The sequence below is a fragment of the Frankliniella occidentalis genome, unplaced genomic scaffold (genome assembly GCF_000697945.3).
Source record: "Frankliniella occidentalis isolate FOCC.00 unplaced genomic scaffold, Focc_3.1 Scaffold72, whole genome shotgun sequence".
NCBI classification, from domain to species: domain Eukaryota; kingdom Metazoa; phylum Arthropoda; class Insecta; order Thysanoptera; family Thripidae; genus Frankliniella; species Frankliniella occidentalis.
Genome location: NW_026267202.1, coordinates 271,052 through 285,612, shown reverse-complemented (window position 1 = coordinate 285,612; position 14,561 = coordinate 271,052). Strand labels below are relative to the sequence as shown.

Below are 14,561 nucleotides of genomic sequence, written 5' to 3'. Positions count from 1 at the left end.
GGGGGGGGAGGCGTTGTGGGAGCGAATCTCCTCCTTGGCCACTCGCGCTCACTCACCTCGCCACACCTTCAGGACCGTCGTCTAGGGGACCCTCGGCTCGGCGCGGCGGCGGTGGTGCCGGTGGATGCACTCAAATAGCAGGGCGAGGCGGTGCGCGGCGGGCAGCGGGGGCTCAGGCAGGACCAACGCAGCCAAGCGCAGCCGCTGCACACGGCAAGCAAAACTAATCCGTCCGTCCCGCAAATAAAAGAAAATAATAATAATTTTAAAAAAATTATCTAGACAACTAGGGAGGGCTGCACAAAAACAAAAAAAAAACAGCTGCTTCGTCATTTTCTGAGCCGGGACAGTCCTTTGATGGGCAAGTTTTATTTGTGTGTGCCTCTAAAACGTACATTTTGTAACTGTGTTACCAAATAAATGTCAAATACAGTTTTGTAAAAGTGTCACTTTTCTTCCCAGAAATGTTTGTACACAGTGAACCATCTATGTGCATATGAACTAATATTTACCAGTTTTTTGAGTAGACAGATCGGTCAGATTATCAATCGATTAAGAGAATGACTTCAGGAAAGTAGGGGAAAAAGAATGCTGGATTAAGGATGACCTATGCTGTTTTAATTCATATCTGATGGTAGCATCCATGGCATCTCATTTCAGCAAACTGCAGCTTCAGCACATTATTGCATCTCCATACGTACAGAAAATAGACTTTGATAAACTTTCTTTAAATTCTTTGAGGAGCAAAGTAACGACAAAGTAAGAGGTAGATAACAATGTGACAAGTATAATGCAACACTTGCAAATAACTTAAATTTTGATTACAAAAATTACATAAAAGATTTTTTTGACAAGGTAAAAGTGATAACATAAGGAAACAATGCAAAATCAGAGTTGCTGATGGAAAATTAAATGAGAAGCCCATAGCAGCCCACCCACAGTCTCAGCAGACAATTATTTTCATGAGACATGAATTGGCACTAAAAGAACTGAGCAGCCACTTATACAATCAAATATTCCTAAGCTTTAAGACAAAAATTGGGACATTGTAACAGTTAGAATCTGAAAATTCAAAGCCTGCTAGGAAGGAAGAACGTGGTCGCACCAACTGTTTATGCTGTGCAATAATGAATGTTCTAAGGCACTTCAAAAATACTTCTTTAGGAAGCAGTATGTCTATGCACAGCATACAATTTTACATGCTATTTTTAAAAGAACGATCTAGGAGGCATACATTTAACATCAATGTAGGTAAATATATATGTACAAGTAGAGAAGTTTGTGCTGTTATTCCTGTAGCGCAAATGGCAGCAAAATATCTGAGAACCGACACAACACTTAATGAACTAAGGGCAAAGAAAAGCATTGAAAATATCTTCCAGGTTGATCACATCACAACATACAGAACAATATTTTGAGGATAATGACATGACATGACTACAACAAAAAGTGGATAGACATATAGGAAGTACCAGACTGTCTAAAAACATTAAGTTAAACCTAAAATGTCATTAAGAAGTGGAGAAAAATTCAATAATAACAATAATATTTTGTTATGTACATGATTGTGCTTATGAAGTTGGAGTAAATAATACAAACACTTAAAAATGATCAGTACAGAGAGAGAAAAGGGGAAAATCAACAAACTGTAGAAAAATTGTCAAACACCAAAGAACAAATCAACAAGCACAACTGCCAAAAGAAATTTGCAAAATCATTTAACACTAAAATAATGAATGCAGGTTCTTGGTTTAAGCACTCACTCTTTAACAGTCAAAACATCAAACCAAAATACACTTAATTTGTTAAATCTCAACTTTGGCAAGGCACATTTCTTGTGCTATAAACAACCATACAACAGTGGTATGATTGACTTTAATTCATATCCTTAATTATATCCTTCAAATTCATTAAACAATGCGAGCTAACAATTAAGTGAGCAAAATCATAGATTATTAATTGAAACTAAGAAGAAAATGTAAGTAAAAGTTAAGGCTGAAACCATGAGTATTCACAATGTTTCAATCTTTTAATTATGAATTTCTATGCCTCATATCAGCTGAAAAATTAAAAACTCACTTTGCGTTCAGAATTGGTCGTAGTAGCGCACTCAAACCCACCTCCCTCCAGAGTGAAAGAGTCTGAGGTCCACAAATTAAAAGCAGGTGCAGAATAATTCATAGAATCAGGTACAGAAAAATATGATTTAGCCCTGATTTGATTTTTAAAATTATCTGGTCTTAAGCTAACAAAGCATGCTAAAGGCAACACTGAGTTATTTTGTGATTGAAATACATTAGACTGAAGAAGTTCACATGGTCTCTGTGAAGATATATGCGGGTTTATCATGCTCTGTTTCAAAACACTTGAAACCATTGCAACACGATCAGATGAATTCACAAGTGAATCCGTATTTGCTCGAACTGATGCAACAAACGAAAAGGAATTCATTGGAGAAGATTGCGAGTCTGTTGCACACAGTAAAGTTTGTTGGGAGGGCTCAATTTTTTCTGGCACGTTCAGCACCTCTGTGGTACAGGCTTGAGGAACAATACTGGGCAAAGTTGAGGCGATATTTTCTTGTTGAAATGTGCTAGTTGGCATTGAGAGAGGCAGGCACTGCATCCGCATGTGCTCAGTATCAGACTGAGAGCAATGAGTGAAGGCGGAGGGGAGCAGTGCGCCTTCATGATGTCATCACAAAGCAAGATCTTTTATTTCCTGCAAAAGTTCATCTTCCTTCTTGATTTTATCCAGTTGGTTGATCTCTAATTGTTTACCACTTGCCAGTTGCTCTTTCAAACGGTTAATTTGGTCCAATTTCTGTGACAGGAAGGGAATTATTATTTTGGGAAGTTAAATAGACATAAGTACAATGTGTGACCTGAGAAAAAAAACTTACACTTTTGATTTTCTTCAACTTCTTCAACTTTTCAGGGTCATCAATTTCTGAGTCTGCAGGTATCAGTGTGTTTATACCATTGGTTGCTGGTGGTTTCTGGTCTCTTACAGCTGGGTTGGCAGGGGCAGGAGTTTCAACAATATCTCCTAGAGACTGCTGTTCAGCTTTCTTAGCTTTCTTGGCTTCACGTTTCTTCTTCATTTTTAAAGCAGCCTTAGATGAGTTAGATGCAGCCAGAGCTGTAAACAAAGTTAAAATGTTAAGTAATTGATGATTAATTGGTGTATAGTTAGTCTTGAAGCTTATGGTAGAATATGGAAGTTAACTTACGACTCTCTCCTGGTTTGTGGGGTAGTTCCTCCTCATGTAGTTTGAAATTGGATTCTTTTCCTCTTGCAGAGGGCGGTCTATAGACTTGTTTAGAGGCTAAAATAAATGGCACAAAAATAAAAATACAGAATAAGTTTTTGTGAAGACTCAAAATACACAACTGTTACAGAAATTTTCTGTGCTTACCTGTAGGCTGACTTGGCTGAATGCCTTCAACTGCCTTGTAGCTAATTGAGGGCTCCTTGAACACACCTGCTGGGAATGACTGCCATAAAACTTCCCACAGTTCTTCCTGTTTGTTCCAGGGTCTTTCGTACATAAGGGCTCCTGAATAATGCCAAATTTTAAAACTGGGAAAGAAAAAATGGGTATTAGTGAAACAAATTTTTACCTTTACTTGTCAGGAAAAGGTTTAGTTGGAACATACCCATTGCCCATTCTCAACCTAGGTGCAGTAGTAGCAGTCATAAAATGTTTGCCATCTGGAGACCATTCTAAAAGGGTTGTGTCTGGTGCTTCCAATTTAGTAATAAGCTTTCTTTGAGGAGCATCCCAGACTTCAACACCTCCTCTTAAATTACCAAAACCACCGAGGATGAGAATATTCCCCGTAGGATTATAGTGAATGGCATTGCGTGGTCCAGTGCCAAATTCAAATACAGACTCAACCTTCATGTTATACATAGTAACTTTGGCAGGCATAAAGCCATAACATACACAAAATTCTGTACCCTTAGGACTCCATTCAACACTGTAGATAGGACCTTCCTTCCCTGTGACATAAAGACAATAGTTAATACTGAATATATTTTTGCACTAAGATGAACATTAACATCACTATTGTGTAAGTTACAGAAGAAAGGCTTACCAAGAACTACTAAAGCACTCTCTTTAGTGGAAAGGAAGTGCAAGGTTTGCTTTCCGTAGTAGGAGCTACCAGTCTTATCAACATCTGTGCTTGCTAAGAGGAGAGCTGCTGTGGCTTTGCAGTTCCAAAACATTTCAACTCGATCAGCCTAAAATAAAATATTGAAAATAAAATAGGTTCTTTCAAATAGTACACCATAAATGAAATAAACCCTTTGTTCCGATTAGCTAACCTGGAAAAAGCTTCTGTTTGCTAAGGAGCTTTGCTGGTCAAACTTTGGGTATTGGAAGAGTCTACCAAAAGATGGGGTGCCAGATTTACCTATATAAAAAACATGGTTAGGTACAGACAAAGTATATCAAAATTAGCTTCAGCAATACAATCAAAACATTAATTTTACCTGGCATGTAGCACAGAACATGATATGGTGCTGTGCCAGGAGCCACAGCGAAGTTTGCAATCTTTTGATCTCTGACTCGGAGGGCTACTGAATCAAATTTGCCATCTTCATAAAACAACAGCTCATCATTCATACACCTACCACACAACTTCTCATCCTGGCTCCACTGAGGTTCCCTGAGAAAATATAATTCCAAATTAAGTCTGGTGGACTGAGGTAGATGCATGCTGAGCAGAAGTACAGAAGTTAACCAGGTTTATACGCTACTTACCATCCAGTCTGCTTTTTATGAATGAAATCTTTGACCAGTTCACCATTTTCTGACTTAAAAATATGCAGGTTTGGACCTCCCGGACCAGCGGTGGTAGCTAAAAATTTTAAAAGAACAAATAACAAGAACACTGGTGATAAAATATATCATCAATTAGACAAAAGAAAGAGTAATTTTAACTTACTGATACATGGTTCCCATGTCATAAGATATGTGCCTTTAGGAGAAAATTTAATGCACGACACTTTGGGACGAGGAATTTCTGCAAGGAGCTTCCATGTTGAAGTTGACACAATTTTAACACTGCAAGTATTCAATTTCTCTAATTAGTATACAATAATAAAGGATATGAACTATCATCCATGCAAACAAACAGAGGTAAGGTTACCTTATTCCATTCACCCAGGCGAATTTTGAGCTATCGGGGCTGAAAAGCATACACTTGCATGCTTTGCTGTCATCTTTCTGGAAAGCAGTGACTGGATCATAGTTGGGTGGACCTAGATTAATGGAAATCCCAGTGGACCCCCGAACTGCAAAACAAAACAAAAATATGACAGAACAGCTACTAAAAATCATCCTACAAATGTGTCTAGGAAAGGTAAAATGCAAAATTAGGAGCAGGTATTAGAGTCGTTGTGCGAAACATATGGGGGTGAAAATTGCACCCTTACATCACGCATGGGAAAGAGTCAAAACATTTAAAAATTGAAGTAAAAGTAAGTAAACCGAGAACTATATTTAAAAATTCATATGCTCGCTTGAACAATGATTTTTCAATTAAACTTAAGTTCCATTTTGAGTAAAAGTTAGGTTGGGAGCACACACTGAAGTGTCAAACAGACCAGCAGAGAGGTAGATAGTCCTCAGGTGGAGAAAAAATTGGTTCTGTCAGAACAGTAACCTTGCAAATTTCAGTGCATAGGAGTGATATAAAGCAAATCAACTATTTGAATCCATGTGACTAGGCACTCTCAAATTTCCAGAGTATACAACACACTGTGACATTTTGAGTACAGTGACAGGTAAGCACCTACAAAGGAAACCAATCACAATATCTGAGATTTAAAGGGAGATTTTCGAAGGTGAATGACGAAATACATTTTCTTGTAAGCTTTTCACTAAAAAATGTGATGCTGGCATGGTAGGGGCACCGGACCGGAGGCCGAGAGGATTGTTTAATCTCTGACTGGATGTAGTGTGGACAGTCAACACCAATTATCACATAGAGAGTGATTGAATCTAATTTCAATTAAATTCAGCATTATTACTGAAATTTTCAGCTTTAAAAGGTCAGCGAATAAAATGTTAAGCCTACCTGCAACCACTGGTACCGGAGACGCCATGTTTATTGAAGAACATGTGGAACCTGGGTACGTTCCTTACGCCACCTCCCTTCCCTTTATAGTGGCATCCCAACCCCGACCGAAAGCTAAGCCATCTACACGAAAGCACCCTCACCGCGAGCACACGACACAAACATAAACACATGTGCGTTTGAAGGTTCACCGCAACCTATTTAATTTGAGGTGAGTCACATTTTGATTGATTCATATTTGTTTCCAGCTCCCCATTATTTTTTGTTCTGATCGTTTAATGTCATCTGACATTTTTGAAGTTTTGTGTTGTCGTCTGTGTATTTTCGTATAAAATTGTCTTCGTAGCACAGGTTAGGATTCTTCAAAAACTTCACTTTTACTAGTCTTTTCCTCCTGAAACTAGATCCAGGGTAATTGTTTATTTTAATTTCAGGAAATGACAAACAGTCATTCTCAAGAAAATCATGAGAGGGGTTGGGCGCCAAGCACTTTCGAGGAAGCAGCAACTTGGAAACCTGTTAAGGAGAAACCGTAATTATCTCCATTTTACCTGTCTCTTTTCTTTCATCTACCTGTGTCTTATTTTTCCGTTTGTTTTTAAAATCTAGGGAACGTTTTGACAATGCACTTAAGGTGTACATTAAAAATTTACCTTTAGATGACAAAGCTGCGTGTGACAATGTTGTAGAACACTTTACATCATGCGGAAAGATTCAACATGTGAGTAATTTTTGAGTGGCAGAATAAGTCATCTGTTGGAACAATTATTCAAATAATTTGGTCTTCAGAGAGTTGCTAGTGCATGAGTTGTCATTTGGATAATATAATCTAATTTAATCTAATCTGTATATTGCTCCAGCATCATTTCTTTGAAAGGAAGTTAGCAGGCCAAAGAATTCAGCAAGGTTTGATAGTATTCTCAACTGAAGACGAGGCAGAGCAAGCCACAAAACTCACAGGAACTGAAGTTGGTGGACGACACATAATTGTGTCAAAGTTTCGTCAATTTTCTCAACCCACCTCTAAAATGATCAATATTTCAAATTTATCTGTGGGTAAGTGTGCCTCCAGTTTTACATATTAATATAATAACATGATGCCCAACTGTAATTGTATCATGATATTATAAATTATGTCAAATAAATCTTTTCACCTGTTGCAGAGACTGATGAAGAAAATCTGTGGAGTTTCTTTGAGGACTGTGGCACTATCAGGTTCATTCACATTGACCGCCCTTTAAACTCATCTTCTCTAAAGGGAGAAGTACATTTCAAGGTCAGTGCAGTGATTTTCATCACTAAAAAAAGTTCATAAAAACAATTTGTTTTTATGTACTTTACCTAAGATCATAAAATTTCTAATATGGTATTTCAGTCTGAGAAGAGTGTTCGCAAGGCATTGAAACTTAATGGTGAATCGCTTGAGGGAAATGACATTCATATAAGCTCTCCATCTTCTGAAAATGAAGAGCAGAAACCCTCCAAGGAATTTGCTGTGTTTGTAGCAGGTCTTCCGCGTGGTAAGTTAGGGCATTGAAATAAAATAGGGGGGTGAGGAAGTATTTAAATTATTTTGTTTTCTTGTGGAATAAAATTTTCTCCACAGATATTCAAAAAGAAGACCTTATTAAATCCTTTGGTGAATGTGGTCCCATTAAAAGAATTAAAGTTTTAGTTAAAGAAGAAGAGGAGGAAGCTCAAGCAGTTCTTTACTTTATGGTAAGTGTTTCTGCCTTTCAGTAAATTATCATTAGTTACCTAATTAAAAATTGTAAATGAAGACATTTTTCAAATTTATCCTTTAAAGGACTCAGAATCTGCTGAAAATGCAGTGGCTTCAAATGGACTTGAACTCTCTGGGTACGTTCTCAGTGTTACGCAGAGAGCAGAGGGAATGCTTCAATACCAATTTCTAAATCCTCTTTTTGTTGCTGGTATATCTAGAGGTAAGGCAAGGCAAATGTGTTGCAGTGTTCTTTTGTGGTAAAAGACCACGTTTATACTTGTGAGATAATACTGTTTCTGTTTTTCCAGATACTAAAGATATTGACATATTTCTTAAATTTCAAGATTGTGGTCTCATACATGATATTAAATTTGTTCAAAGCAAACCTGGTTCTCTAAAAAAGTGCTGCATTGAGTTTAAGGTAAAGTCTTTTGAAAAATGTCTAAAAATGTTCATTGTTAAGCAAGAAGTGTTGACTTTGATTATTTTGTTTTTGACTTGTTCAGGAACCAGAGAGCGTAGAAAAAGCCATGGCAATGGAAGACTTGACTGTCAAAGGACAAACTTTACTGATTGGTAAAACTAGAGAAATATGGTCAGGACAGCATATTGCCCCCAAACTTAATAAAAAAAAGAAAAAGAAGAAAACAGACAAATTAGATATCAACAGCACAGTTGACGAAAAACCTGTTTTAACGTCACCCAAAAAAAGGAAAGCTAAACAGGTTGAAGAAATCAATGGTGATGCTGAAGAATCCATGCACGAACGTGTCAACTTAGCCAGTTCTGTAGAAAAGAAAAAGAAGAGGAAGAAGTAAAAGCGCGACATGAAAATTAATGTATTAATTTAATTATAATAATTACAGAAATTACAATTCAATACTGCCCATTACTGCCTTAGTTTTACCCTTATCTGCATTATTTCTTGTCAAGGCGACACTACTGCTGCCTGTTGAGTGGACATTGACAAATCCCACTACGGCATACAAAAATGTACCTATTCATTCGCGTCTACTCCAATAGCCTCCGGGCGGCTGATAGCGACTCTAGTCTGTCTGAGTGGATGCTGGTGCTGATAAGACGCGGTGGTGGGGGCCGTGAGCGAATCGTGCCGGGAGAGCGAGCCTCCAATCGCGGCACACGGCGGGCACGGCAGTGTCGAGGCGTCTTGGAGTCGGCCCGGCCACCCCACCTTCTGCAACGACCTCGAGCTCAGGTAAGAGGCGAGCCAGCTTCAGGCGGACAGACACATTTTCCAGGCCTGCGCGCACACTGCACAAACAACTACTGCATCTCGAGCAGAAAGGCGCAGCAGTCGGAGACGGTTGGCAGAGTGCACTCTGCATGTGAAGCAGATTGCTTCTTACAAGGATCCTAATTACCTGTACCTGACTGAGGACACACACGACGGTGTCTGCTGATTAGGACGATGCCCAAACTATAACGTTACACGTAGGTTCGACATCTTTCCGATATCGGTCGCTGCGTACGTGCGCGACGATGATTGTCATCTCCATAATCTGTCCCCTCTCGCGCCACAGAATGATGAGATCTGCGTGATAAGGTATGACGCTAGTACGAGTTCTCAACGATCATTCTTGGGGTCAGAGCGGGGAAGAACAAGACAGCACAAAAGTAAAAAGTTGCAACAATTCGAAAATCTCATGTCACCGCTTGCACTTGATTCAATCAAGAACCAAATTCAAACCGAGAAATTTTGTATGATGTGTGGTATTTACGCAAAATGTTTGTCTCATCTTTCCCCGACCTGACCCTTCTCTTATCTTAATTCGTGCACAAAGCACATTCACCCAAGGGAACACAAAGCAGCCTTTTTCTTATGTCAACGTTGATACACTATACATTTTGTGTCTAATTTTGAAACGGATTGACACCGAGAAAATTACCATCGAAGTAAGTACAGCGAATTTTTCCGAGAGCTACGCAGTGACGCGGCGCGAACGATCAAGGACCCATGCCCGCCTCTGTTTCCTGTCACCAAGCCTGATTCCTTTTTGCTCCCGCCCTTTCCGCCAGCCACCACCATGACGCCCTGCGAGCTGAGCCAGGCGCGCTCCGTGGCGCCGGTGCTGCTGCTCGCGCTGACGCAGGGCCTGGCGCTGGGCTGGTCTTCCCCGGCCGTGGCCAAGCTGCGCGCGGGCGAAGGCCCCTTCAAGCCCACCATTGACGAGCTCTCGTGGATCGTGTCCTTCTTCAGCCTCGGCATCCTGGCCGGTTCCTTGGTAAGTGAAGTGCACGACGCGCTGCTGTGCGCCCAGTGAGAACTCTTTAGTCAAATAAATAAGGTCTCCGGACGTCATTCTGACGTTTATGTCTTTCACCTGGAAGGACTATTTTGGCCTAAAAAGTCAGAATGACACCGTTCTGACGACATTTTGAATGAAGCGTTCTCCTCGGAGGCCACCAGTTAGGTGTAACCGGTGTGACGTGTGATCCCTTTTGAAAGCCGGCAAAGCGCGCCATCCGCGCGTCACCGCCGCCGCTCTCTCGAGTGTGCGCTGCTTGTGCAGTCACCGCTCGAGTCAATGTGAATGTTGCGGCCACCTCTTCTTTGGCGATGTGAAATGTACCTCGCTCTGACCACCAGGCGGACAAGCGGCTCAAGGAGGTGGCCGTGGCCGGGCGCGCGCGTCAGTGATTCGTCAATTCGTCAATGATTCGCGGACCGCGCGATTTTCCTCTCCTCCCTCCGATATGAAACCGTCCGAAAAATTCTCCTCCTCGTCTGCTCGCCTCGCGCCCCACCAGGAGAGCAGGCCGGCGGCGGAGGTGATCGTGATGGAGAGGGGGAGGCGAGAGGCGAAAGGGCGGGGATGGATCCGGGACGCGCCCACCACACCACGACACCACGTCGAGATCTCGTCTTCATCCGCCTCGCGAGAAAACTCGGCTCGGGGAGGTCTTTTCCGCGCCGGGCTCTCAGCAGGAGGGGAGGAGGTGGCCGACTGACCATACACGCGTCGGCCGGCGGCGAGGCGCGGCTCGTCCGGCCCGACTCGCGGAGGGGAGTCTTCTAGCGGGGGAGCAAGAGGCCGAGGAGTGTGCCCAGCCCGGTGGTACGCCCGCTGCTGCTGCGCCCGCTGGTGGCCGCGCGGGCGCGACGCGCGCAGCGCGCAGTCGGTTCGAGCGCTCGACCGCGTCCGGAACCGTCCAAAACGCGTCCATGACTGTCCAGTCGCGCGTCCATGACGTCGCGCCGCAAATCCGCGGAGCCGGGACGCAGTGAACGGAGGAGGTGGCTCGAGCTCCCCCCTCTCGCCATCTGCCCAGGAGGAGGAGGAGGAGGAGGGGAAAGGGAAAGGGAGGGGGCGCCTTTCTCTCGCGACTCGCGGGTGGGTGGGGGGCCACCACTGCAGCGGCGGCAGCGACGCACACGGACGAATACAGACAGCGCGCGGAGCGAGGCCCGGGCGCGGGCGAAGAGAAAGGCCGAGGAGGTGGCCGTACACCGCGCCCCGCACCGCCCCGAGGGAAGGGAAGGGAAGGGAAGGCGCCGTGTCGAGGCGGGGCGGCGACGCTGTGTCCGTGGTGGTGCAGGCCGGGGGCCGGCTCAAGGGAGAGAGGGCGCCACCGGAGCGCACGCCGTCGAGTCGCCCCCGAGATGCAAAGTGGGGGCGAGAGGTCGCTTCCCGCCAGCTTCTCATTCGCGGCCCGCGCGCTCGAGCTCCTAGGCGAACGTTCTTACTCAACGCGGCGGGTCGATTTACACACTTGAATCGATGGCCTTGCGTGAGAAGCCCTCTTATCGTAATAGCGGCGTTACTCCAATTTACGGGGTTGGTGGGCTTTTGAATCGGTGTAGGTTCGGCGCGTTTCCCGCACCGGCTCTCAGGCTGTGATGTGGGGTGGGGCTCCTGGGAGCGCCTTGCGGGTAGGCAACCCGCCCGCTCGCGTGCATCGCGGCACAGTCTACCCACAAGGGTGCACAGCCCGGCACCGGCCGGCGCTGGGGCTCCTGGGAGCGCCGTGCGGGTAGGCAACCCGAGCGCCCGTGTGCACCGCGGTACAGTCTACCCACAAGGGTGCACAGCCCGGCACCGGCCGGCTGTGGGGCTCCTGGGAGCGCCGTACGGGTAGGCAACCCGCCCGCTCGCGTGCACCGCGGTACAGTCTACCCACAAGGGTGCACAGACCGGCGCCGGCAGGCTGTGGGGCTCCTGGGAGCGCCGTGCGAGTAGGCAACCCGAGCGCTCGCGTGCACCGCGGTACAGTGTCACAGAGGTGCACAGCCCGGAAGGCTGTGGGGCTCCTGGAAGCGCCGTGGTACGCTGCGTATCCCCGGATCATAAAATCAATCAACTAATCGACCAATTTCCCCGTCTGCAGGTGGGCGCGCAGGTGTTCGCGCGCGCCGGCCGCCGCACCACGCTCATGCTGGGCCCCGTGCTGCTGGGCGCGTGCTCCGCCGTCACCTTCTCCGGCTCGTCGGCGCAGCCCGTTTACCTGGCCCGGCTGCTGGGCGGCGCGGGCCACGGCATCGGCGTGTCCTTCTCGTCCATCTACGTCGCCGAGGTGACGGACACGGCGCTCCGCGGCCGCCTCATCCTGGTGACCAACCTGCTCCTCATGGCCGGGCCGCTGCTGTCGTACGCCGCCGGGCCGCTGCTCTCGTACTCCGTGCTCGCGCTCGCCCCGCTCGTCACGGCCGCCGCCGCGCTCGTGCTCGCCGTCGGCCGCGGCTGGATGAAGGAGACGCCCCTCTACCTCGCCTCCAAGGGCAAGGCCGACGAGGCGCTGGCCAACCTGCGCGCCCTCCGCGTCGGCAAGAAGGACGAGGAGGTGAGTCGAAATACATCGTTTTCGCAGTGTTCCTGGGGAAAATTTTCAAGAATTTTTATTTTTTGACAATCTCTCAAGTTGTTACTGAAAAGTTTCGTTTTGATTCAATTTTTCTAGAAATATTTCGAAATTTTAAGATTTTTTTCTGGAAAAGTTTCCGCATTTAAAAAAAAAATTCAGATTTTTTTTTTTTTTTTTTTTAATGTTAAGGCACTTTAATGCCTAGGTGAGCCGGCAGGAAGCCTGCCCTGCCATGGCCTGGCCGTCTGTCTGGCCGTACCGGCGATACTCCGCTCTAGCTTTGGAGTGGAAAGCCCCCACGCGCTGGCGCGGGATATCGCCTCACACTGATGGCGTGGCCAGTTCACTTCGTTTCTAGGGGTCGAAGAACTGACACTTTTCATATGAGACATTAAAAAATTACTTTTAAAAATCTCACTGAAATCAAAATTGTTATTACATTTGGAAACCGCCGTATATTAACTATTGCTGCATGGTTTTGCATGATGTTTTATAGGTTCGGGGTGAGTTCGCGGCCATTCTGAAGACGGTGAAGCAGCAGCAGTCCGGCGGGGGCAGCTCGCTCCGGGACGTGTTCGCCGACCCCACGGCCAAGCGCGCCGCCATCCTCTGCCTCGTCCTCACCGGCTCGTTTGCCGCCCTCGGGATCACCACGGTGCTTGCCTTCACCCAACAGGTGAGTGAGCTCACGCTGGATACATCGAATTGTTCAAAACTCTATGAGTTGTTGCAGTTGTAGTAGCATCTACGGGATTTTATTTTAATGGTCAATGATGGGGAAAATGATCAAAATTTAGAAAAAAAATCTCTTAATTTTTCCCCAAAAGTTTCATTTTTTCGAGTTTTACTGGAAATATTTCAGACTTTTCCGATTTTTCTTTACCTAAAAATTTGGGCTTTATCCTTAGTTGCGTACATCCTCCCTCGACTAAAGTCCCACCCCCATGTCCCACCAGATCGTGGAGGAGGCCGGCGCGCCGCTGAGCCCCGCCGTGTGCAGCGTGGTCCTGGTGGCCACCAACATCGCGTCGGTGCTGGGCTCCATGCCGGTCGTCGAGCGCCTCGGCCGCCGCACCATCCTGGCCGGTTCGGCGTTCGGCAACGCCGCCGCCCTGGGCTCGCTCACCGCCTTCCTGCTCGCCCGCGACGTGCTCGGCGCGGACGTGTCGGCGCTGCACTGGCTGCCCCTGGCCGCGCTCGTGGCCTACATGGCGTCCACGGGCATGGGCATCATCACGATCCCGCACGTGCTCGTGAGCGAGCTGCTGCCGCAGCGCGCCAAGGCGTCCGTCGCGCCGCTGTCGGGCGCCCTGGTGGCGCTGTCCGCCTTCGCGCTGCACAAGAGCTTCTTCCTCGTGGGCCGCGCGCTCGGCTTCGGCGTGCCCTTCGCCTTCTTCGCCCTGTACAACCTCGGCTACGCCATCTTCGTGGCCACCTGCGTCCCGGAGACCAAGGGCAAGACGCTGGCCCAGGTCCAGGAGATGCTGGCCTCCGCCGCGGCCGCCACCGACAAGAAGAAGAAAAAGTAGAGGTGAAATGGATCAGCCTTTCATTTTTCAACATTCCCTCCGAGAAATGTTGGTGTCTTCGATCTCCGTGTCGTTAAGAACTACTCAGTGGTTTCGTGGTAAGCGAAATTACCGCACTGACCCCGTGCAATTTTATTTTCCATCCATCGCTAAACAGTGACTTTAGCATTTCTTAATTTCAGAGTACAATACATATAGTTTATTTTCTTGTTATGTGTGAGGTGTTGCAATACATTTGTATTTTGTCAATATTTTTGCGCAATTCCTTCCCCTTCATCCTGAAATAGGCCGTTTCCTACTCACACACACACACGCATACCCACAGCCCCGTAAAAAATATGTCCCTGAAAATTTAGTGCATTTTTTGCCGCCTCCCTTTCTATTGGGTCCTACGCC

At 45.9% G+C, this 14,561-nt stretch overlaps 2 protein-coding genes across 6 annotated transcripts; one reads left to right on the top strand and one right to left on the bottom strand.

The window, feature by feature from the left end:
- Positions 1 to 596: 596 nt before the first annotated feature.
- Positions 597 to 6,208, bottom strand: LOC113214598 (eukaryotic translation initiation factor 2A). The gene is made up of 12 exons (XM_026434028.2): positions 6,090 to 6,208; positions 5,160 to 5,304; positions 4,956 to 5,074; positions 4,772 to 4,868; positions 4,501 to 4,676; positions 4,333 to 4,421; positions 4,101 to 4,248; positions 3,660 to 4,005; positions 3,419 to 3,582; positions 3,233 to 3,328; positions 2,903 to 3,141; positions 597 to 2,823 (listed from the first exon to the last, which is right to left on the bottom strand). Exons 1-12 carry the CDS (start codon positions 6,115 to 6,117, stop codon positions 2,698 to 2,700), a joined length of 1,773 nt encoding a protein of 590 aa, XP_026289813.1. The 5' UTR covers positions 6,118 to 6,208; the 3' UTR covers positions 597 to 2,697.
- Positions 6,162 to 14,416, top strand: LOC113214599 (facilitated trehalose transporter Tret1-2 homolog). Of its 5 annotated transcripts, none has more exons than XM_026434034.2 (11): positions 6,212 to 6,300; positions 6,390 to 6,440; positions 6,524 to 6,621; positions 6,699 to 6,810; positions 6,950 to 7,145; positions 7,253 to 7,365; positions 7,465 to 7,609; positions 7,696 to 7,808; positions 7,897 to 8,035; positions 8,124 to 8,236; positions 8,322 to 8,695. In XM_026434034.2, exons 3-11 carry the CDS (start codon positions 6,527 to 6,529, stop codon positions 8,631 to 8,633), a joined length of 1,338 nt encoding a protein of 445 aa, XP_026289819.1. In that variant the 5' UTR covers positions 6,212 to 6,300; positions 6,390 to 6,440; positions 6,524 to 6,526; the 3' UTR covers positions 8,634 to 8,695. The 5 variants fall into 5 exon arrangements, with proteins under 5 accessions (XP_026289817.1, XP_026289816.1, XP_026289819.1 ...); XM_052268550.1 differs by having other exon boundaries at positions 6,233 to 6,300; positions 6,369 to 6,440; XM_026434032.2 differs by lacking the exon at positions 6,390 to 6,440 and having other exon boundaries at positions 6,162 to 6,300.
- The last annotated feature ends 145 nt before the right edge of the window (positions 14,417 to 14,561 follow it).

Coding starts and splice junctions, on each gene's coding strand:
- LOC113214598 (XM_026434028.2), bottom strand. CDS start 6,117: ATGGCGTCTCCGGTACCAGTGGTTGCAG. Junction 4,677..4,771: donor CATAAAAAGCAGACTGGATG/GTAAGTAGCGTA, acceptor ATATTTTCTCAG/GGAACCTCAGTGGAGCCAGG. Junction 3,583..3,659: donor AGGTTGAGAATGGGCAATGG/GTATGTTCCAAC, acceptor TTTCTTTCCCAG/TTTTAAAATTTGGCATTATT.
- LOC113214599 (XM_026434031.2), top strand. CDS start 9,861: ATGACGCCCTGCGAGCTGAGCCAGGCGCGCTCCGTGGCGCCGGTGCTG. Junction 12,616..13,132: donor TCGGCAAGAAGGACGAGGAG/GTGAGTCGAAAT, acceptor GATGTTTTATAG/GTTCGGGGTGAGTTCGCGGC. Junction 13,313..13,592: donor TGCTTGCCTTCACCCAACAG/GTGAGTGAGCTC, acceptor ATGTCCCACCAG/ATCGTGGAGGAGGCCGGCGC.